This window comes from Melanerpes formicivorus, unplaced genomic scaffold, assembly GCF_026170545.1.
Source record: "Melanerpes formicivorus ecotype bairdi unplaced genomic scaffold, bMelFor1.0.p_v2 SCAF_98, whole genome shotgun sequence".
Lineage (NCBI taxonomy): Eukaryota > Metazoa > Chordata > Aves > Piciformes > Picidae > Melanerpes > Melanerpes formicivorus.
In genome coordinates this window covers 125,172-148,982 of record NW_027142450.1, presented here as the reverse complement: position 1 = coordinate 148,982, position 23,811 = coordinate 125,172, and the positions used below count along the sequence as shown (strand labels likewise).

At 39.4% G+C, this 23,811-nt stretch overlaps 1 protein-coding gene across 1 annotated transcript; it reads left to right on the top strand.

Annotated features, from left to right (window-relative positions):
• Positions 1-1,322: 1,322 nt before the first annotated feature.
• STAMBPL1 (STAM binding protein like 1) lies at positions 1,323-23,747 on the top strand. The gene is made up of 11 exons (XM_068166202.1): positions 1,323-1,560; positions 12,559-12,750; positions 13,576-13,793; positions 15,086-15,161; positions 16,506-16,601; positions 17,985-18,339; positions 18,968-19,092; positions 19,946-20,083; positions 20,705-20,817; positions 22,231-22,330; positions 23,421-23,747. The coding sequence occupies exons 2-11, from the start codon at positions 12,670-12,672 to the stop codon at positions 23,475-23,477; spliced, it is 1,359 nt and encodes a 452-aa protein (XP_068022303.1). The 5' UTR covers positions 1,323-1,560; positions 12,559-12,669; the 3' UTR covers positions 23,478-23,747.
• Positions 23,748-23,811: the final 64 nt, after the last annotated feature.

Genomic DNA, 23,811 nt, shown 5'->3' with positions numbered 1-23,811 from the left:
TAAGTCAGTGACCAACACTGCTTGCAGAAGTATACAATGTGCAGTATCTTCCATACTGAACACCTCCCTCAGCCTAATGCTCACCTCTGAAGTGAGTCTTACAAATTGTTGCCAAATTGTCTAATGAAAGACAATAATTTCCAAATGAACATCAAGTAGGCCCTCCACTTGCCAGTTTCCTGCAACCAAATGTTATCTTGTTCTTGTAATCCACCAGGAATACAGTCCTAGACAACAAGAATACCCACTCCCTTCACTTCCCCTTGGAAGATTCTTAGCCTTGCTATGCTGTAAGAGTTCATTGCACCTCTGCTTCAGGATGGGATTAACTCTGCATCCTCCTGGGCACAGAGAAAACTCTCCATGGCATATACGAGTGCCTGTATTTATTAAGATTTTGAGACAAACTCAATAATACAAAAATTCCAAGTATGTATTTGAAGACTTTTTAATCATCATTATTTTTTTCTTGCCCAGATCAGTCCCTCCTGATCTTAAAGCCAGGACCAGAATTTGTTGCCCCACACTACTGCCACCAGCACCAAGAGTGGCATTTCAAGGCTGGGATGCTAAGCTGCCAGAATAGCCACACACACACACTGGGAGAAAGACCCTTCCGATGCCTGAGGGTGCAGTAGGAGCTAAATACAAGTATCTTGGAACACATCTAGATTTATGGCAGAAGGTCACCATGAAGATCATCCAAACTCATAACGGAGCAGCTGCTGTGTTGGCTAGACATTCCCAAAAAAGATCTGGGCACAGCACAGCTTCCTCGGAACACCAGGCAGACCAACAGCCTCTCTTTCCACAGCGAGCCCTACCTGCTATGCCTCAGGGGAGGAACTCCTCTTCTTTCCAGCAATCTTTCTTCCTTACCACAGTCCCCGCGCCTTCATTGAGACCTTCCTCCTTACCTATTGACACCTTCCTCAGTGTCAGAGCTGGATTTCCCCTCACTAAGCGGCAGCCAAAGTGAGGCGCACTTGCTCGCCGCTACACCAGCAGGTACAGCCTTAAGCGATGACCGAACTGGCACCCGGAACGCGAGACACGAGGAGGTTCACACGCCAGAGGAACGCGGCCACGCCGCAGAGCGCCCCTCGGTCCCCCCACCCAGGCGGTCACACCGCCGCCTTCTCTCGCGCTGCCGGACAGCCCTTGGGTTGCAGCGGCGGCCCCGAGCGCGCGGCGGCGCCCGCGGCCGTTAGGCTAAAGCGGCGGCGGACCCCACGGCGCACGCAGAGAGGGCCGCGGCCAGGGCCGCGGCCACGCCGCTCTCTCCGGCGTGCGCAGGCTCCTCCCTTCGCCCCGTACCGTAACCTGGGCCGGCTGCGGCGGCGCAAGGCGCTCGGTTCGGCGCCTCGCCTCACCGCGGCACCGCCAGCACCTGCCATTTGCCCCGCCCGCGCTCCTGCGCGGAGCGCCCGGGGCACCGAATCCCGGCGGGGCGAGGCTGGGCGGCGGAGGGCCCAGGCCGCCCCCGCCGCAGGGCGGACGTCCCTCGCTTTGTCTCCAGGAGCCCCGGCTGCTGGGCCGCTCACACGGATGCGAGATCTGGTAAGCAGCCGTTGCTGCCTCGGGTCTGGGGAGCGCGGGGCAGTGCTGGCGGGGCGCTGCATCTCCGCCTTTGCGCGAATGGTCCCTGCGGGCAGAGGGAGATAGGGCCGGCACTGTACTATGCTGTACCGTGCGGTGCGCTGCCTTTTCCGGAGCCGGGAGCGGTGGGAGCCGCGGCCGGTACGAACTCCATCAGCTCCGTTGCTCTGGCGTGTGTCCCCGGAGCGCGACGGGTCCGGCCCGTCCCCGCCCCGGGTGTCAGGTGCCGCGGTCCTAGGAGGCCTGTCGGAAATCGCCGTCTTCCAGGCACGGCGGAACTTGACGTACGAACGGCCCCAGGCAGGCTGAGCCTTGGTGCGAGGGGGAGAGAGGCAACAGCTCTTGGTGCATAGGTGCAGCGTGGGCATGGGCTTGCCAGTGGTGCGCGGGGAGGCGGGGAGCAGCGAGCCTGGGCTGGATAAAGCTGCTAATTTCACTGCGCCTACAGAAATAGGTGATTAAAGTATGGTGGAGAGGAGAGTTGAGAACGTTATAGTGTTTCAGAGAGAAATCTCTATTTCAGAACAATTTCTGTATACACGTGAAAGATTATCATTGGAACAGAAAGTGAAAAAGAAATCTTTTTAAAGATCTCTCTTCAGCCATTTCTGCTCATGCACCTCATTTTGTATCCACCTCATTCTGACATCTAAGGTGTCCCTTTGACGTGCACGGAGGAACGTCATTCACTTCTCTCACACAAGGATGCACTGTCCTGTTTCAGAAGGATGGCAAAAACTGTCTTCTGGAGGAATTCCCCTTGGTTTGGAATTCTTTTTATATAATATGCACGTGGTTCTGAGTGTTTGTGTGACAAGTCCTGGAAGGAAAAAACAAGAAAACCCACCTTTTGCTGAGAATGGAAAGCAGTGAGATCATGAGGTTTCAAATGGACTGTAGTTCCCAGGGAATTCATTCCTCGGACAAAGCCCATCTTTAATATAGTTCTTTCTTAATTCAAGTGGGTTTTCTCCTTGTTGCAGGCTATAGTGATTGATTGTCCAAAGCTATAGTTACCATGTATTTGATTAAATGCCTTAGAACATTAGGTCCTAAGGATACAGACTCAGAACTTTCTGAAATATTCCTAGGAAAGTGGAGTACAGGTTTGTTGTTGTGGGTGTTGCTGCAGCAATATATTGTGTTCCTCTGTGACAGCTGGGTTTTCTGACTTGCTGAATGCATTTCTGCTTGGTACATTGTGTGTCTAAGTTCTGAGGGTATGAATAACTAAACCGAAGGCCAGTGTTCACAAGTTCAGTGTTTCATAGATCACAGGAGAGTGCAGGAAATGTTCCTCTCAAATCCTGTATAATTGTAGATGCAAATGTTACTTTTTAAATAGGACTTTAAATGGCTTAATGAGGAATTATTTTGTAATACTATATTTAAAAATAAGGTTCAGTGTCTTAGTCAGTCCTGCAGCGATCTGTTTTATTGATATTGCTGTGGGCATACTGAGAAGGCATTTCTTGTGTGGTTTTCTTTACATGCATAAAGTATGCTCAAGGTCAGGCCTTAGAGCATTTCCTGGAAGTTAATCACCAAACCTGAGGAAGAGTATAGTTCAAAGTGAGGGGTGTCATGAAATTTGCAGCTGCTGAGACAGTGCCAAGGTGACATGCATGAAGACATTAAGCAAATGCTGTATAAAACATAAATATTTGGCCTCTGTGTGCTGGAATTCTATGCATAGCAGGACTTTTTTTCCTCCCTGTTCTTGTCTGACTCCTGAGATTTTAATTCTGTATCAAAGGTTACATGTTCAGTTTGCCATGTAATGAAAATATTTTTCTATATAATTTTAATAAAATTCTAACATTTAGATTGCCATGCAGGAAAACTTATTTTCCGGTCATAGTTTCCATGGTCTATGAAAACAAAATCTTGCTTATACAGTTGATAAATGATCTCTGTGTAGTGGCTTAGTACTCTTGTTGCATAGGCATCCCTATGAAAAAAATGCATCATTTTCAGTCTTACACGGATGATGATAACTTACAGTGATGCTGTGAGTCAGGCACCTGCTCAGACACAACCCATTGCCTACCACTTCCTACTGGCAGCTTTATATGTTTCACAGTTCAGCACACAGCATATGAAATTGCATTAGAGAAGCTGTGAGCTCACTACGCAATCAATGTAGAAAGTCTCTTCCTGGTTTAGCATCACTTAACCGTTGTCTGAAGGCCTACCAAGATGTCAGGCTCTCTCCACTGATATGGAAAGGAGCTTGGATAGTTTGCACAGATTCATCCCGACTAATCCTGACTCATCAGGTCTCATCCTGAAGGGAAAGGCAAATAATTTGGAAATAGGCTCAAAAGTAGTCTGTGCATAGCTTCACTGGGATGAGTAGCCTGCTGGCCTGCAAGTTTATAAAATGTTAGCCACAAATCACTGTGCTCAGCTTTGATATTCTGGATAATTCAGCTGACATTCAAACAGTCCTGTAAGCTGTATTACAGTCAGTGCTGCTATAAAATGTCTGTTTACTATTGTTGATCTTAGCAAATTTAGGAAAGAGAAATTAAATATATTAATAATATTTTCTAAAGCATGCTGATTTCTTCTCGCAGAGACAAACAGTCCTGTGTTTTTCTTACGATCTGCTCATAGCAAGAGACATCCTGAATAATCTAACATAGGGCAAGAGGTCAAAGACTTCATTATTAAATTAACTGTATTATCTTAATATAAGCATTGTACTGCAGAAACATGCCAAATTAACTGGTAATTATTTGTACTGATTGACTACACTCCATCCTGTCATTAATGTAATATTTATAGTGATACAAGTATCAGTGTTTTACCTGCACTTTGCTTTCTTAAACATCAGCATACAAAATAGTCGGAATAGTAGAACTAACACTTCAAATTATTTTTAGTAGATTTGGGGCCACAAAGCAAATCCACAACAATCTTCCATTGAAATGAGTGCATCAGGTATACATTTGAGGGGTTGTTTGTTTGTTTGCTTGTTTGTTTTTCAGTATTTCAGGTGAATCATCAAAGAATAAATTATACTACAACAGATATTTCTTTTGTTTTGCTTTCTTCTGGCTTAACGTGCCCTGATGCACTCATTTCAGCGGAAGATTGTTGTGGATTTCCTAAATGAAGGCAATGGCACTGTTTTTCTACAGCATATCAAGAACATCCTTTTAGTGGGTCACTGGAAAGATGTTCCGTGTTGCGTAAGTATATGCCAGTGACTGCCTAAGAACGTTACTGTTTGTAATCTAAGACGTTCTAACATTGGTGATACTTTATGCATTATGCTAAAAATACTTTTCTGCTGAAACTGAATGGTGTTACCAAAAAAGAGAGGAGGAGGGATTGTGTTTTGTTTTGACACAAGATAGCACAGGAGAAAGAATCGTCAGCAGTTCACAGATGCCTGTTTCTATGTTCAGTGTGTTCAGTCTGTTTTTTAGCACATGCTCTTTAAAGTGGCTAATATCTCTGTAGACAGACTGTTATAAATCTGTCAGTGAGACACCATCTATGTTGTACAGCTCAAATGCGTAGGGTTATGTTGTAGTAGCATGGACATACTAAATCTTGACATTAAAATAGTCTGCATAAAAATGAATGAGAAAATAAGTGAAAGTCAGAATTCATGTCTGTGCTCTGAAGCGATGGGAAAAGCTTGTAGGTTCTACATTCATATTCTCTGTAGGGAGTAAGACTCAGGTTTTTGCATGTGTTATGTTGGACGTTATTATCTGCATATTGTGATGATTTATCAGAGCCTTAACAGACACAGTAGGAATCTAATGTTATTGATTTAGCTCATTAATTCAGTAATGTTTGTATCTGTTCCAAAAGGAAAACTGTTCCTAGAAAACAGACAGTCAATGATATTCAAGTGGATGCATTAACTAACTGTAGTCATCCAAATATTTGCAGAACCACTTTAAAAGTCTTTAGTCATTCTAACTTCTTTAACTGTGGGAAAACGGACCCTTGTGTCACATACATTTTCATTAGATGAAAAGAAAGCTCAGTTTTGTGATGTGAGATGCAGCACTGAGCAATGTAACCACACAGGCAAAACCTGCATTTGGCAGATCTGTGCAAGGAGAATCCGCACGTGACTTCTTCCTTTCAGTATTCAGAGCAGGTGAAGATGCAACTGTCTGCACACAACTGACTCTTGCACTCAGCAAAGGATAAATTTAGTAAGAAATTATCTCCTTGTGTACTAGCCAGCCCTCAGAGACTAGAGGGGCTAGGGGTGGCTGGACTTTTCTCTTAATAGATATGCCAATTCAGTATGTAATACCATGACTATAGGCCCAGCACCAGAACTGCCTGTCTGCTGTAGGTCTGGCTGCATTGAAAAGAAGCAGTAGGGTGTATGGTTTATTTAGATGCAGCATACACAGATTCTTTACTATTGCGGGTGATCAGTACACTAAACTGCAGACTAGCTGTATAGCTCTAAAATACGATTGTAATTACAGGCATAAAATATCCTGGGAAATAACTTGGGCATAGCTGAGGTCACAGCTCTTACCCAAAAGGCATGCCTTCTGTAGGGGACAAAACGGTCAATCTGTCCCTGCTGTTTGCTATCAAAATTCTTGTCCCTACTGTAGATACAAAACCAGGGCAATATTTATACCTCATATCTACAATTATAGAAAATGCAGAGGGTGTGACTGTGGTTGATCCATTGTTCCTTTATCCGTTCCACCAGCACTTAAGTGATTTCACGGGTGATCAGTGGAGGAATGAGCCCCCAGGCTCCTCTGCAGTGCCATGGCTGCACAGACCCACCCAGTCCCTGCACCTGCCTCAGTCACTATGAGTTCATATTTATTTATTTTTCTTTTCCACTGTTTTTTGCTTACAACACTGACAGAGTCTGCTGAGAGGCCTCTAGGCAATGTGATGGGAGGTGGGTAGGACTGTTCTTTGACAGTGTGTGAAAAAGAGGATATAACCTTGACCCACTTTCTTGGAAACATGATTGCATAGCTCAGCAGCTGCCTCTGGGACCTACTCAAGCTTGGGAGGAGGTCTTGGTAATGCTGTTTAAATGAATCTATGGTGCTAAGGGGTAGTGTGTTACTGAGAGGCTTTTCTGGAACCAACCTTAATAGCTCCTACTAGGAAGAGCAGCTGGGGTTCTCAGCAAGGGGCTCCTTGCATTGCCTCTTTTCATTTAAATGCCATTCTGTTGGTTTAGATTGATTGAGGTTTTTCCTCTGCACAAGAAAATCATCTTGTTCTGACATTCAGTGCTTCATTGTTTGGTTTGTGGTTGGTTTGGTTGGTTGTTTTGGTTTTTGTTGTTGTTGGTTGGTTGATTGGATGGATTTTTTGGGTTTGGTTTTTGTTTTGGTGGTTTTTTTCCAGAAGAGATTACTTCCTATACTAGCTGAATCACTTGATGTAATGCTGAATGTTGTTTCAAAAAATGTGTTGACAGAGAAATGTGCTGTTTCATTTTGGAGAGAACCAACAGAAGGCAGTTTGCTCTTTAGACTATTTTTTATCTCACTTTATATCAAAACCAACAGTGTGTATAGATTATCATGTGTTGTGTCAGTATGTGTTCTGGTGTTTCAAGAAGAGCTCAATGATTTAGGTGCCTGTATCTCTAACCTATTTTTCACTAAATTCGTTTGAAAATCCACTTCAAACTACAAAAGTACAAGTATCTGCATCATGGGTACAAAACATTCCTTTATCTTCATCTATCAATCAGTGGACGTGCCCTATTTCAAGGCTGGTTTATGCACTTGCTAATTTAGCAGTTTAATGAGAACTGACCCCTTTTATGGTTTGAGACATTTATTTTTATGCTGGGATTCTGCTGTCATCACACTTCTTAACACAATAACACAGAGTCTTACTGCTTGAGTTTCTCATGACTATATATAAATTGTTTCCCTGTACTGTGGAATGAATGCAGAACGGTGCTTTCCACAGGACTTTGCAAAAAGTGGAACTATACCACATTTTAGCTCCCGTATTAACCAATCTTTCTAGATGTACTGTAAGAGCCTTGATCCCAATGAACTGAATTATTTTGATGGGAAACACATCTGGGCTTTGCACCACCAAAATATTAAACAAAAGAATGAATAGTTCTAAAATAATCCATTATGTAAAAAATGCAAATAAATCATTGCTACTGCCCCAAGTGTCTGTTACTCATAACAGAAACTGAAGTTTGAATGAAATAAAAAATGCTTTGGAATTTTTTTCCCATGATCTCTTTCATGCAAGATTTTCATGGCAAATGTTGCTGACAGTAGTGAAGTCAACCTGTTAGGACTAATTCCCTTGAAATTCAAAAATCTGTTACAGTGGGGAAACTAATGTTTCAAAGTAACTAATAACAATGTTTCAAAGTTACTCTTTGCAATGTGGGCAAATACTAAAGTTGGCAGTTTCTTGTTTGCAAAACTAAAAAGCTCATTCAATTTTAAAAACTTCTCCTGAAGAGGGAAAACCAGCCTTAAGATGATGATAAGGAGTTGAAATTCAGGTGTCATGCTCTGCAGTCAGCTAGTTTCTGGGGAGTACAGGTACCCTGAGCTCCTATTTATGTCCTCTCCAGAAAGTCTGAGCATGCAAATGCTTCTAGTGTGCTGCCGGTCACTGTGTACATCCTTTGGCAAAGTGTGGTCCTTCTTGGATTCATTGTCTATGCTACTACAGTTATCTCACATAATCAAGTTATATTGGCAAAGGACATACCACACTATATAGACATTTCAGAGCCTGCCATAGGAATGCAGGAAGACTGATATGATCTCTTTGTGCCCAGACTGTCAGCTGGCTCCATCCATACAAGGCATTGCAAACAAACTGCAACTTGATTAGTTCCTACTGCGCTTGAGCTAATAAGCCTTGCTGTGCAGCCATGTGTGCCACCTTTCATTATCGCAAGGCACAGTTATGTAGCTTACAGACTTAGCTGGGTCATGCACCTCAGGCTTTGAGCACAGGCAGAGGGCCTCTTGCTTGCCTGCATTCATCTGTCCTGGCAATTATTTGAAATGCACCAACATGCAATGAACTTTGAGGGCACTGGAGAATTTGTAATGAGTTAGGATATTATACCTCTCAGAAAAACATGAGAGTGTTTGATATGTCTTGATGTGCTTCCTCTATCTTCATGCGTACTACTGTTTGCATATAATTTTAAATTAAAATTGCCCTCTATGCTATCCAGTTCCCTGGTAGCTGGTACCATGTTTGTTAGCTTGAACAGAAAGAATTCAGTTCAATGCCATTTAAAATGCTGATTTTTCTCACTCTGTTCTGTTTCCTGTGTCTGAAAGCCTTTGATTTAATAAAGCTGGATTTTACAAAGGATTCATGCATAGTATAATAAGCTGGATCATAGAGGAAAATAACTGTGTTTGGAGGTATGCCATTACCAGGTTAATCAAGAATAGCTTCTTAACTGTTGAATGGTTGTTGAATTCTTATATTCTGATAATGACTTCCAAAACATTTATGAGAAATAGCTTGATATGCAGGCTAAATGTCTTGACATTTCTCCTTGCTCAAACATTATCAGTCCATCTAAGCTAGTTAGAGTGCCTGAAATTGTAAAGCAGAAAAATGCATTTTTATTCTTAGAGTTTAGAGCACTTTGCATTCTAATCGTCTGAGTAAGACTGCTCCAAGCTAGCATTGCTATTTGCCCCCTGTGGTGGTTGTTGGAGCGTAGTTCCCTATGTTCACATTTTTTTTTGTATATTTGAGTATAATTAGTTACAGCTACACTGAGAGAATTTATCTTTGCTCTTGTAGAGTGAAATATGAATGTATTTCCAGAACACAAAGAGTCATTATCAAGACTGAGCAAGCTCTTAGGGTGCATTTTCAAAGCTAGCTCATATCAGTCTGGGACAGCACTGCCTTAGAAAGCTGTGGATCTGTTTTGCTGGCTTTGTGTTTCTGCCTCCTCTCTTGCATTCTGAATTTGAGGAGGAACTAATTGATTTTCAAATTGAATTTTATTTTAACTTGCCTTGAAGTCACTGGTGTCAACAAAGTGTAAGTACAAAGAAGTATGGTGAGGGTAGCTCTTTGGCAGTATCATGGCCTTCAACCAGCTAAAGGCAATTGTGAAGCCAAACCATGAGGAACTTTATGCACAGAGGCATTCCAGAGAACGGGCAGACATGCCTGTGCTGGTGTTTTTAGTGAAGCTTAGCTTTCTGTATTTTAATCATTTATAATTCTGGCCAGTGTGTCCATGTGCTAAGGATAATATAGTCAAGCACAGTCATAAGACAACCCACATTCTTTATAGGATTTTTATTATTACTATTGTTCAACTGCCACCTGTAGTAACCGATACATTTGAGTCTTTTTTGGCATTTTTATAAAAGCTATACAAATTCATCCCAGTCTTTCTTCTTTCTTTACAGTGTCTCTTTTTTTAATGTACTCCTAAAGTAAAAGTTAAAAACTCAGTTTCCTCTTTCATTTGCTAAGCTTTTGCTCTGTGGCTTGACTTGTGGTCTCTACAGAGCTTCTTCATCCTTTCAAAGCTCTGACACAATTCTGAGGAAGTGTGAGTTTCTGCTGTTACCAGATGGCTCCTCTTGAAAATATCTCACATTACACTTTGGGGATTTTTTTTTCTTAATTTTAATGCTCCTTTGGGTAAATTAAAAAAAAAATAGAAAATTAAAAAATCACAGAAATAACTTATAAATGTCATATTCTTAGAAACAACCAAGATCAGAAATGTTTGATGTCTTCCTGTGCTGGTTGTGAAGAGATTTCGCCTTGGGCATACCACAGACTTCTTCAACAGAGACCTCTCTGGGAATACTGGTCCTTGAAAAAACAAATAAAATGTCAATTAGTGCCTTTTTTATTTCCAGCTTTATGCTGCACTGCCATTTTTCCACTTGCCTGCCAGCTAGGGTGAAGAGTAATCACAGAGTGGTAACAGTTGAAAGAAGCATACAATCCATATCCCATGTCCTCCATAGGGAAGCATTCAAGAGCATTCTCTTAAGTGTCGATTTTCTCACTAGATTTTAAAGAAAGTTTCTAAGGGGAAAATGCTTGAAGAGCAGTTGTCTTGCTCAAAAGCTGCTAATTAAAGTAGAGAATCAGATAGAGACATTCTGCACCCTTTCCTTTTGAACAATGTAGGGTTTTTTTTTTTTGGTAAATGGAATGACTAGAATATTCTGCAATTTGCCATTCTTGGATGCATACTTTAGATTAAAACCAACCTTCCATTCAGCTATCATCAATCAGCCAGTTGCTTCTAGGGGAAATAAAAAAACCTAAATAAAAATTCACAAGTGCTAGATAAATGACTAAATGGTATAAAAATATATACTTTTTAGCTCTCAAAATATTTTTAATTTTTTACTTTTGAGGTGTTTTTTTTTTTTTTTTAGTTTAAAATCTGAGCTGCAAGGAGAGAAGACTAACATGAGCTCTGTGCTGGCCAAGCTTTTAGCTCTGCCCTTTCACAGTCTGCTGCATCCTCACTGGTCCATCTGAAGAAGGTTTTCAGGTGGAACTAGCCATAAAGCAGTGTGTTTCTTAGTGCAGGCTAAAGGAAAAATACTTAATTACTCTAGTCTCAGTGGGGTCTTTCTACAGTCTGCAAATATTTAGAGAAGTATTTCCAGTAGCACTGCAACCACGTTGGTGGCTTGTGTGTATAAGCAAGCAATGGTTCTCTCCACATACACAGATTATGCAAGCATTTTGAACAGCTTAATGTTCTTGAATTTGAATTCTCAGCCCTGTGGCATACCTGATGATCAGAATAAAAATCTAGAAAATGGAAAACATGGGTATAAAGTCCAGCAAGAATGTATTATTGAGACTGGTAGCTTTTAGATCAAAGTGGAGTGAGATTGATTTTATAAGGTGGAATGAGTATACCAGTAAGGGCTTTCACAAGTGAACTAGGATGATTCTGATTATTTTAAAGAAAGTATATTGCTTAAATTAATTTAGTAGTTCCTGTAATACTTACACTAACGGTTAAAATTAAAGACAGACCTAACAGATAGATACTGTTTGGTTTAGGAAAAAAACATGGAACACTGAAATACAGAAATCAATACTTGAGAAATGCAGTCAGCTAAAAACACATTAGGGCTGTTTCCTCCAACCCAGAGTCCTCTTGCCTCTAGAGAGAGATGTGCTAAGAAAATATCTTTGCTGAATGCACTCTTTATGCTTTTACAAAAGCATAAAGCATATTTATTGCAATATATGAAGTGCCTTTGACATTCAGGATTAAATCTGTTTAGATTGAGTGCACAGAAGTGAAAAAAAAAACACATTAGGAGGTTCTTCCAGTGCAATTTAAATAATTAATTTCCCTTTCAGGGGTTGGTTGGGTTTTTTCACTAATGGCCACAGCATGTCTAAATATTTGTCTTGCTCAAAGCTGCGCAAGCAGCAGTTACTATCAGTTGATTCATTGAGTTTATTGTATTTTGACTATAGAAATCAGCAAGCTGTGCAGGTGGAACACATGGTACTTGAAATAATTTTCTCTGCTTTAAATTTCTAGTATGAGTTTGTGTGCTAAGTTTTATTTTTAACTACAGGATTAGCAGGAGAAAAGATGCTAGATTCCAACTGTTTGTAAATACGTTTGTCAAAACATATGCTCAAGGAAACAAAGATCCTGTGATTAGTCTTTGACCTTTGAGGTTTTAACTCGGTGCTTGAGTTGGGGTTTTTGAAGTTCTACTAAAAATAATTTGTTATATTCTGTTCTAATTCACTGTAATAACATTAGAACCAGTCAGCTAGTCCACAACTGTTGTGTCAACCCCCATGCATACCCCTTTTAAATTCTGGCTGCCTGGTGAATTTTAATTTATTAAATATGTAAGTACTGAGATACCAAAGTAATGAGTGCGTGTAGGCACATGAATTTACATGACATTTGAGTGTATTTCTAATCTGAATGACTTGTCACACATTTTCCAGCACATGACCACAATCAACATATCTATGTTCAAGTTTCCATTGGGCTAATAAGCCCTGAGACACCCGCCTGCAAATAGTGAGCACTGGATTGATACTGCCATTTGCAATCCAATGGAGACTTTGGAGGAACAGAGTGATCTTGGTTCACAGACAGACTACAACATGGAACAACCATTCACTGTCAGCTCTTTGGTATGTCTGAGAAAGGAATGCTTTACTGGCTGAGCACCCTCTCTTTCAAATAGTAAACATGTCAAAAAAGCTCTTCAGCAGTGCTGGGGGTCTGTTACAAGGGACTCCTGCTGTATGCTTCCGGTTGCTCTCGCAATCTGCCTGGTGAATTTGTGGGAATTTATTTCAACATATGTGGTTTATGGGGGTTTAGCTTGTTTCAGTGATCAGGTTTTTAGCAAGTTGAACTGAACATTTGGAATAGAAAGAGTAAGAATTTTCATCAGAGTAAACAACGTGAAATAGCCAATTGTTTAGCAACTTACCAGGAAGCAGCTATCCTGCTTCTTCAGTACAGTTAGTTCAAGTTTCTTAGGCTGTAACTGCCTTGTTTGAAACTGGAAATGAACATTTGAAGTCAACTGCTGACTGACCAGCAGAACTTACTACTCTTTGTTAGCTGAACTATGCCCAGCAGTCATACCTCATAATGTAATAGAAATCGGAGTATACAGGCCTGCCATCAAATGATTTCAATAAATCAGAACCTTGTAGAATTTCATATGTGGGTGATTCTAAAGAAGACAAATTTTGTTTCTTTTGATCATTTCAATAGATGTTTACCTAACTTTATCTTGATGTTTGTAGTTTGAAGTTTGGGGGAGGGGGTAAGACCACTTTTTTATTTGTAATAGAAGTCAGAGTTTAGTCACAATTGAGAAACATATTGGATCGTTTCAGCTGTGGCTAGCAGTGGGAAAACCAGTGTAATTCTGAGAAAAAATACTTACTGAAATGGAAACTTAATAATCTGGTTTTCTTTGCTAATCTCTTGTTCTCTTACAGAAAAAGCTAGTAGCTATTCCTGACCATACAGACATCTCTGTGACCCCAGAAGAAAGAGTACGTGCCTTAAGCAAACTGGGCAGCAGTATCACAATCAATGAAGATATCACTCCCCGTCGTTACTTCAGATCTGGAATAGAAATGGAGCGAATGGCATCAGTCTATATGGAGGAGGGAAACCTGGAGAATGCTTTTGTATTTTATAATAAGTTCATAACGTAAGAAAACGTTTGTGGTTGTTACAGCTTACAATTCTGAGTAAACTGAAATGAAGATTTGCAGTGAAAAGTGGACACCCCTTTAGATTAGAAGAAAAACGCTTGGCATGTTCTTGCAGAGCAGCTTTGTTCACCGGAGGTCTTTCTTCTAACCACAGGCTTTATTATATTTTCATCTCAACTGTTAGTACAGGAGTCTTATCCATCTATTAACTGCCAGGTGTGACCTAACCTGCTATACAGAGGTTTAAATTTACTGTGCCAAGCTATACTATGAACACTGTTTTGCATGGATTATTCTGTATCAGTCTGATCATTAAATACAGCGCATGGCTGAAAAAGCAATGCTTAGATAAGATTTCTGAGCCTTTTATTATTTATAGTCTGTGCTTCTACTGGTCTTTTGCCTCTTAGTAGTTTTCCTTCCCAAAGCAAATTAAGTGTAAGTTACTTGTTCTTACAGGAGTAAACACAAAATCTACAGTCTGTGTTCATTGTGTGATTTATCTCCCCACTCAAAACCCCCAAATCTGGGCAGCTTTCAAACTTTTTAAGTACCTAGCTTTGCAGCAGGATTCATTGGTTTGTTTTCTTACTTCTGAAAGGGTTGGTTTTGTGGTTTGGATTCTTTTCATATGTATGTTTTACAATTTTCATAATAGGAGACCTCCTTCCTCCTCCCTTATTTCCCTTGTACTCTAAAAATTAGACCAAATCTTCCTTATTTTACTTAATTTTAAATGTATGTATCTCTATAAAAAGAAGGTCTGGAAGTGAACATTGTGCAAATTGCTGAAAGAATGACAGCAGCTGAGTGTCACTGTAATTCAGGTGTCTGGGTAGGTTAATAATACTGCAGTTAGCTCTGCAGCTTGACCTAGTAAAAATAACTGCTTTAATGGTAATCAGTGCTGTGTCGTGGACAGCATTCAGATTCAGCATTTTGTCCATGGACAGCAGAAACGGTATTTATTTAACACTAGGTAGGGTAGAGAGCGCTACCCTAGCCAATTACTGCTTCTAGTTACTTCTTTTTTATTAACCCAATGCACTGATAATGAAAACTAAAACATATTTGGATGTAGAAAATTATCTATTATTACCCTACGTGTCCTGTACAAGTCTATACAAAAAATTAAGTGTTAGTTTAAATAAATGTGTAGAAACCTGCTCCAAGTCATCTAGAATTCAGTGTTCAACAGTTATGTGGAACTGATTTTTCTGCAACATAAAAGCTACTACAGATATGACTCTGGCTACTGAGGTGAACACATGCATGTTTAATTTTCTAGGTTGTTTGTGGAAAAGCTGCCCAATCATCGAGACTATCACCAATGTGCAGTACCAGAAAAACAGGTTATTATTAAGGTAGGATGATGGTTTCCTGGCCTTTAAAAAGCATTTATCTCAGAATCTGTCCATTCTTTCCTAGCAGTCTTTTTTTCTCCTGAGTGCACACATAGCCCACAGTAGCCACCATGGTTTGCATTTCAGGTACCTTTCTCCACGAGTCATTCATGTTTTATTTTGTCTCAATTGGTGATCATTGCTAGAAATTAGATTATTGTTCTAAATTGGTAGATTGAAGCCCAAATACATCTGCTTCTGAATGCTTACATATTAAAAATACAGTAACAGTAATAGGAGTTTGACTCTGGTCCTAGTTATACGAGTGGATAGTGGTCTGAACTGACTCTTGCAAACAAAGGGAAAGATATGTGTGGCATTACTGGCGTCTGTGCAGTATTTGTTTACCCAGCTAAATGATTTTTAATTTGTTTATTATTAAATATGTATTTACTTCATATTTTATCAATTATTTTCCCTCCATTTGTGTGCAAAAGAAATTTCAAATACAGCATTTATATTGAGCTTAAAACATCTGCTATTGCCCAATGAGAATTATTAGAATAATCATAAGTGTTCCATGCTTCGTGCTGTCATATTTTCATGCTGTATTGTTCAAACTGAATAATGTTATATTCAAAGCCAAAATGCTTCATGCAGAATTTTTGACAGTGCCCTACAATCTAGGAAAACATCCCTGCTGACAAAGTGCATCTAACATTATGCTCCCTCCTGTGGCACTCAGTAGGTTTAAGCGTGTCGTCTCTTTCCCTCCCTTGCCTACACTCTCTGAATTATTTTGTAGTAGCTTCTGCATCAGAAGATTACATTGGGCATTGGATTTGGTTTTCAAAACAAAATTGTTTTATCTGCCAGGGCTGTCACAGGAAGCTATGTGTGTAGCTATCTCTGCAAATACAGTTTTTAATTCCACACACACACCCCCCAGCTAGAAATGGACATATTCAGTGCCTGTCCAGGGCATCACAGAGAAAAATGTGATGGTCCTACCTGAAACACTGAAAGTTTCACCTAGCAAAAATATTAATCAACACACATATATTAAACAAAACTGAGGGAGCAGAATGCTAGAAAAAGGACAGTTTTTCCCTTGAGAGAAGTACTAGTCATGTCACATCTTTCACTGACAAAAAACAGCACAGCTTTATTGAAATCAGTGTACTATAGAAGCTTCCGAAGCTGATGGTTAGTGTATAGTCCTTTCTTTCCTGGGAGAAGAGTAGTATTTATTTTTTTTATTATTTTGTATCTTTTGAAGTCTATACTATAGCTGAGTTTGTTTTCCAGGTGGTTCTTTCTAAAAGTGAAAAATAAACCTATCTGTCTTTCTCCCCCACCCCAAAGAAATTGAAGGAGGTTGCATTTCCAAGGACAGATGAATTGAAGAGAGATCTTTTAAAAAAGTATAACTTAGAATATCAAGAATACATGCAAAACAAAGTAAGTTTTATATGGTTATTAAATCTTCAGTATGCATATCTTTTCTGAAATACAAATCGTACAAATTAAGCAGTAAAGTGTCAGTTCTGACAGTTCTGTAGGAATTTAATCATGTCACAGGCTGCTTGGAATGACTTTTCTCAGAATCTAATCAGTTGGTCATTTTAAATAAGTCATGCAAGTGTGTATTTAGAAATAAATGTGCTGTGATAGTTGCATAATAACAGACTATGAATATCTGAATAGTCTTGGGTAAACTCTGATTTTGTTTTATAAAGAGGATACTGTTCAGAGACGTGAGTATGTGTGCAAAGTCTCTTGGCTCCAAATATGCTCAAGTCTGAATTGATCCTCTTTGAAGCTTTAATTAACTGTAAATATTTGCATCTCCTGTGCTGAAGTCGCTGAAAAAAGGCTTTGTAGTTTTAAAAACTTGCCTTGGAAAGAGCATCTCAGGGTAAAGCATCTTTGTATTTTCTTCTCTTAAAATTGACCTAGGGAATTACAAAAGGAAAAACAAAACCCAACAAAAACTACAACAACAAAACCCAATACAACAAGAAAACAACCTTAAACCAAAAGAAGTACACAAAAAAAACTAAACTCCCCACACCCCATATTCCTGTCACTAATTGGCATGAGGCTTTCTTTCCTGATCTCTTTTGTTCATGATGTGGAAGAAATTACTTTGCTCTTTTGATTTGCTCCTGAAGATGGGTGATGCTCTCCTTTACCAGAGAGTAGGAAGGGCTGTTGAAACTTGAATGATCCCTTGCAGTTCATGAAACAGCAGGTGGCATGGTGGCAAGAGGGCACCTAATGTGTCAGAGGCTGAGGAGGCCATACACAAAGGCCGGGTTAAGCAATCCAGGGAAAGTTGAGGAAATAAAGTAGCAGGATAAAGTTGACCAACCTACCCAAACAGCAGCAACAAGGAACAAAACCAGATAAGAACATGGATTATGAAATCTACCCAGAAAAACCTTGTGCTCATGTATTTCTTGTTGCACTGAAAATTGTAAGGGCTTACACTTCTGTCTAGTCTCTTTACTGTCACTGCTGTGAAAAGCCTTTTTCTAATGATTTTATTGTAATGGGTAAATGGGGCCAGTGCTATCACTACCGAAGTAAAACCACAGAGCACCACAGGTGTGCAGATTGGAAGCTTTGTGTTGGGAATTCCTTATTTACTGTATATTCTTCCATAGGATGCTACATTTGGGGATATAGGTGTATTTGACAGTTCAGCAAATAGTTTCCAAAATGTAATTTTAATTAATAGGATTCAATGGGTTTATTAAACAATTAGATTCCATCTTCCCCCTAATTTTTTGTCCCTTTTTTTAGTGTTCTGAGAATGTCATTGTTTTGCATATGTTTCAGAACAAATGTAAAACTGAATTTCTGAAGAAGCTAGAGCACCAAAAGCTAATAGAGGCAGAGAAGAAACGAATTGCGCATATGCGGCAACAGCAGCTTGAATCAGAGCAGTTTCAGTTCTTTGAGGATCAGCTTAAGAAGCAAGAACTAGCTCGAGATCAGAAAATCAAAGAGAGCATGGTTATGTCTGAACAGATAGATGGAAGTATGCTATCTTGTATTTCTGTACCGGAGAACAATTCCTTATCTACTGCACTCCTTGAGAAAACAGAGAGGAGTGGCACATCTGGCTGCACTGGACGTTCATCTCCAGTAAACCGGGTCTTAAAGCCAGCAGCTACTTTAAGTGCTGTTCAGAGTAAGTGCAGAGATTGTTTTACTTTATTTTTTTGTTGTTGTTATTTTATCTACCTATTTGGTGCTTATAGCAGTCCACATATTGCATATGCATGTGTATGTATTCACTGTGAGGATGTCCACAGTGAAATAAGCATGAACAGGTTTATGTACACACAACAGTTCCATAAAGTTTCTTCATTTTAAGAGAGGTGACTGGTTGCAGAGTTTCAAATTTTTCAGCTGAGTACTAATAGGTGGATCTAGAAACTGAGCTTATCAAATTAGGTCTGATTCTTGCTGTGGACTTCAAGGGAACAGAGGCAGAACCTGCAGTGATTCACCCTGGAAAGCCATGGCCTCTGGGACATATTATCAGCTCATTGTCATCTGAGGGGCAGGCTAGTGAGCATATTTTATGGGCTTGTGATCTCAATTTAGGATGAAGTGCTTGCTTGTGCTGTGGATTTATTCCCATTAGAAATCTGAGATGTGGTAAGTATAATTCTGTCACTTTAATTTTCTGTGCCTGGGAATATTTCCTTATTTTAGGGAACATCACTGTGTAAGCTTCAAATGTCTTTTTATCTCTCCTTTTTGGTTGTTCTTCTGTTTGTTTATTTGTTTTGTTGTTGTTTTTTTTTCATTAGCTCAGTTGGCTGAAGCACTCAGAGGCGTCATTTTGCCCAGGGATCTCTGTCACAAATTTCTGCTGCTAGCAGAGGCAAATACTGTAAGAGGAATAGAAACATGTGGAATTCTCTGTGGAAAACTGGTACAGTTTAACCCTTAGATTTGTATGGGGAAGACTAATTTGATAAGTGTTGTATTTTCCTGTAAAGTATCAATTTCAGAACAAAAGCAGATCTAAACTATTAGTTTTTAATATGATTAACTTGTTGTTATAACCTGAGTGATCACCTCAGCAATGTGGACTTGGCTTACTGGGGAAACATCTAATGAAAGTATACTGCTGTCAGTATAAAATGTAGCAGGTTTTTTCAGCATGTTGTACAATACAAGCTTTTTCGAGTACATTCTCTGGCATTCATGTAAGGTAAGTGAGGTTTAGTTGCAGAACAATGAAATATAAAGACTGTTAGAATCTACTGGAGTCATCAAATTCGTGATAGCACAACAAAAAAAGAAGAAGAAAATCCCTCTGTCAAGCTGTAGAACATCTGACTTTCAGGCTGAGTTTTTCTGTTTGGTTGGGTTTTTTGTCCTTTGATCTAGATAAAAATGTCCTTTCAGAGCAATGAAAAATGTCATGGCTGCTGCTGGCATACAGAGATTTTTCAAGATGATGTTCAAGTAGATTTAACTTGTACAAAGAAAAGAATAGCAAGAGTAGGGTTCCAAGTTTCACAGAAAATAATTAGAATATTCTCAACCTCTTTTTCCACATTTTTGTTTCAAAGGATATCCTTTTCACAGTGGTCCCTGAGAGTCTTTCAATGCAGCACATTGTAACTAATACTAACCTGCATGTTTTCATGATAAAATGCTAATCCGTATTTTCAGTGTAAGTCAATATAGCAACTCAAATCAGTGAAGCTATCAGATTCTGATTTGACATTGATTCATTGGTTCATCTGTTCCGCTCTAAGTCAATGTTTGTTTTGCAGACACATAATGAATTTACTATTACCCATGTAATAGTGCCAAAGCAAACTGCAGGACCAGACTACTGCGACATGGAGAATGTGGAAGAATTATTTGGTATTCAGGATCAGTATGATCTTCTCACTTTGGGATGGATACATGTATGTATGACTCGAAGATACTGACCTACCTATATCAGATCCTCATACTAAATGAAAAAGAAACCTTGAAATAAGAAAAAGAAATAACTTAAATAATCCAAAATAATTTACTCTGTTCTAACTGTGGTGATGTAAATGTGCATTAAGGTTCTCTACAGATGAGTATTTCTTAATGCTGTTGAAGCATTCTCTTGACACAATGGGCCTACTTTGGCCAGTGCAAATTTTGTTTCTTTTGATGTAGGGGTATTTTTAATTCTAATACCACTTATTTTTCTACTGTATTCAACATTGAGGGAGGGGGAGGGCATTGTGTTTCTTAAACTTTATTATTTATAGGGGTTTTTGGAAAATCAAGTCATTTCCCCTTGTCTTGTTCTTCTTCATTCCCCTACAGTCAGGAAACTGCTGTACATCTGGTTGTGAATGCACATCCATAAAGCTTGTACTGAAAAGCCACCCTAACAGTGTAGAACCTAGAACTTAATAGGAACTTAGGAAAACAACCTGGGGAAGTTGGCACTTTCTCTTGTTACAAATTATTGTTCTTTCTTGAATGTATGTCAACCTTGATTTGTAAGAAATATTTCATGATGTTGAGTTTTCCTTTTCTCCTTGTAGACACATCCAACACAAACTGCATTCTTATCCAGTGTTGATCTTCATACTCATTGTTCTTATCAGCTAATGTTGCCAGAGGCCATTGCAATTGTCTGTTCACCAAAGCATAATGAGTGAGTTCTGATTTTTATAAGTAATGTTTAGATCCTTTCCCCTCCTCTTTATCATAGAATTTGATCATATGCAAATAGCACATGTCAGCTGGGATGTAAGGAAGGAATATTTTATTGGGAGCCCTTCTTTAAGTTACTTAGACTTTCATTCCAGTCTTCTTCTTGCTACTTTCTCCTCCCTCCCCAGCCCAAAATTTTAAATTTGATTCAATTTTTTATACTCTGTTCAATTGAGTAGTAATGACAGGAATTATTCTTGTGGAGACTTTATTATCAGATCTATCTTCATTGTAGCTGATGAAGGTAATCGAGGGATTTCGTGTATTTCTCCAGGACATGTAAACTGGGGAGCAGAGGGATATCACTTCTTTTTGTCTGACAATAAGGTCCTATTTTTGTACTTTAAAAAAATGCAGAGAAAAGTATTTGGAAAAAATGGAAGTATTTAAGCATTAATGTGAAAGTTGTCCAGAGGAGGTGTCAAGTCTACCTCCTTGGAGATATTCAAAACCTGACTGAACATGGTCCTGGTCAATGCATTCAAGGTGATTTCTGATGAAGCAGAGCAGGGGTTGGACTAGGCAATTTTCAGAGTTCTTTTCCAGCCTCAACAATTTTGTGATTCTGTTTTGATGTGCTTGGCATTTTTTTAAGGCTAACTCCATTGTTTAGATTGCCTTTGATTCCGGCCTTCTGCCTCTCTTGACATAGATGACTTCTGTGAATCCCATTCTGGTCGTCTAACTTCCTTTATGGACCATTCAGATAGCAGAAGTGTAAATAAAAAATAAATGACAAGGGCACAAGCAGTAGGCTTTGAAAACTAGAACACATCTAGAGACCTCTTACAAATCTCTGGTCTTCTGGACTTCTTTTGTGGTGTATGTTGATACCTTGTAACTACCTCTAACCTGGTACTCCTATCTGTAATGTATTAATTAGATAATTATTACCCTGTAGTTTACTAGCTCTTAACGTACCTTACAGAAGGGTGGCATTTCTAAATGGGGAGGATGTGTAATCTCAGTAATATTTAAACAGCTGTCCTCTTTTAAATTGCCCCTCTAGCGTTCAGTGAGTGAAATGCCATTCAGAACACCTAAGATTTTGGGTTCTATCTATTCCTGTATGAATTACCCTCAGCCTTTATAGGCTAACCTGCACAATGAGAAAAGCACTGGTACTGTGATATTTTTTTCCACCCCCTTCCCCTCATTATCTCCTCCTTTACAGAAATATAACTCCCCTTGCTTTTAAATACCTGTAAGAATCCAACTCAGCCTTGGCTCCTGTGTATAGGATGTCACTGATTGCCATTCTGTTGTCCTGTTAAGCTAAGCAATTTGTATATGAAACCTTGGACATGTACTGTGGGAGGAGTATATAACAGGAGTTTCATCTTTTGCTTTCCAGCACTGGCATCTTCAGACTTACTAATGCTGGCATGCTAGAAGTTTCTGCATGTAAAAAGAAGGGATTTCATCCACATACAAAGGACCCTAGGTTATTTAATGTAAGTATATAAACCATCCTGTTTTTTACTATTCAAATTCTTGACCATGGTTTTGCTGCAGATGGAAGTGATATGTGCTTCAGATTCGATACTTTATCATTTTCCCCCTTTTTAATTCATTGTCCTTACCAAGGTGGACATCAAGTGTCCACCTAAGGAGTCAATAGTATGAGCACACGAGATGACTGTTACACTACTATTCATAATTCAAACAGTGGCTGACCAGTGGCAGTTACCTGCTTTCAGAAGAAGCAAAAGGTGCTGTTGCAACAGGGAGTTAATTCCTGAGCTCTTCAGTTTTTTAACAAGGAATTCAGTTCATCTCCCCAGCTGTAGTGTCCCCAACCAAACACCCAAATTACTAAAACCTGCAGCTATAGGTAGATTTGGCCCCATTTCCTTCATTGACCATAATTTTCCCCTGTCTTTTCATAAGCCTTTCTCAGTCACTGCCATACATCTCTTTTGATGTTTTAATAGCACAGTATGGCTGAACAATCAGAATTATCAGAGGTGTCACTGCTCTATGGAAGACAATGGTTTTTATCTTTGAATATTTAATTATTTTTTTCTTTTAATGGAGCTTACTGCACATACAGAGCATCTCACATAGCTCAAAATAAAATGATTAAATGCAGAGAAGTAATGATGAGAGACATTGGAAATTACTTCTTACTCTGTCAGTATTACTCCCTAATAGGAGAGGTTGGGTTGTTTTGTTTTGTTCCATTCTTTTATCATGGACTGTAGGGATAATGGGAAAGTAGTCCAACTCTGAAAAAAATTTAAGACTCATTTCAGGTGTCTTATGCTGTGATACACAGAGGATAGCACAGAACTAGGATCTGTTTCACAGGCTAAGCACTAAAGAATATCCTCTTTAGAAATTTATTTCTGATCAGATGTTTAGTCCTTGCTTTGTTCAGCAGTCTATACCTGTGTCAGCTTTGCCTGTGGATAAGGCACAGTAACGGATACAATCCAAGTTGGATAGATGGGCATGGTATGAAACAGGCTCAGAAAATTAAAAGGAAACTATAACCCTCATTTGCTATTTTACTGAAACTGATTTCTCTGACTTCTTCTGCAGCCATGTACCCATGTGGTCGGAAAGGACATAAAGATAATTGTGCTGGACTTGAGGTGATATGGATGGACAATGTTACTATACCAATAGCCAAAACAGAACAATGGGTTCCTGATTTTCCTACATTTTCAGAAATGACTTTTATATTTATACATTTTAAACTGAATGGTTTGATATTTATTGCTCTAGCCTGTTTGGGAGTTATTTTGCTGCTCTGTCAAGATGGAGTTCAGTGGCATTACCCCTGAATCTGTAACCAAATCTCACCTATAAAACACAACAATAAAATGAACTTCAAACAACAGTACCCGCCTCAAAATAAGTAATGGTCCTTTTGTCCCGTGTTGGCATCAATTGCTTTCTGAGAATTGGCTTCTTCTGACTTCCACCAATG

Coding starts and splice junctions, on each gene's coding strand:
- STAMBPL1 (XM_068166202.1), top strand. CDS start 12,670: ATGGAGACTTTGGAGGAACAGAGTGATCTTGGTTCACAGACAGACTAC. Junction 16,602..17,984: donor AAGAATACATGCAAAACAAA/GTAAGTTTTATA, acceptor CATATGTTTCAG/AACAAATGTAAAACTGAATT. Junction 20,084..20,704: donor TCACTTTGGGATGGATACAT/GTATGTATGACT, acceptor TTCTCCTTGTAG/ACACATCCAACACAAACTGC.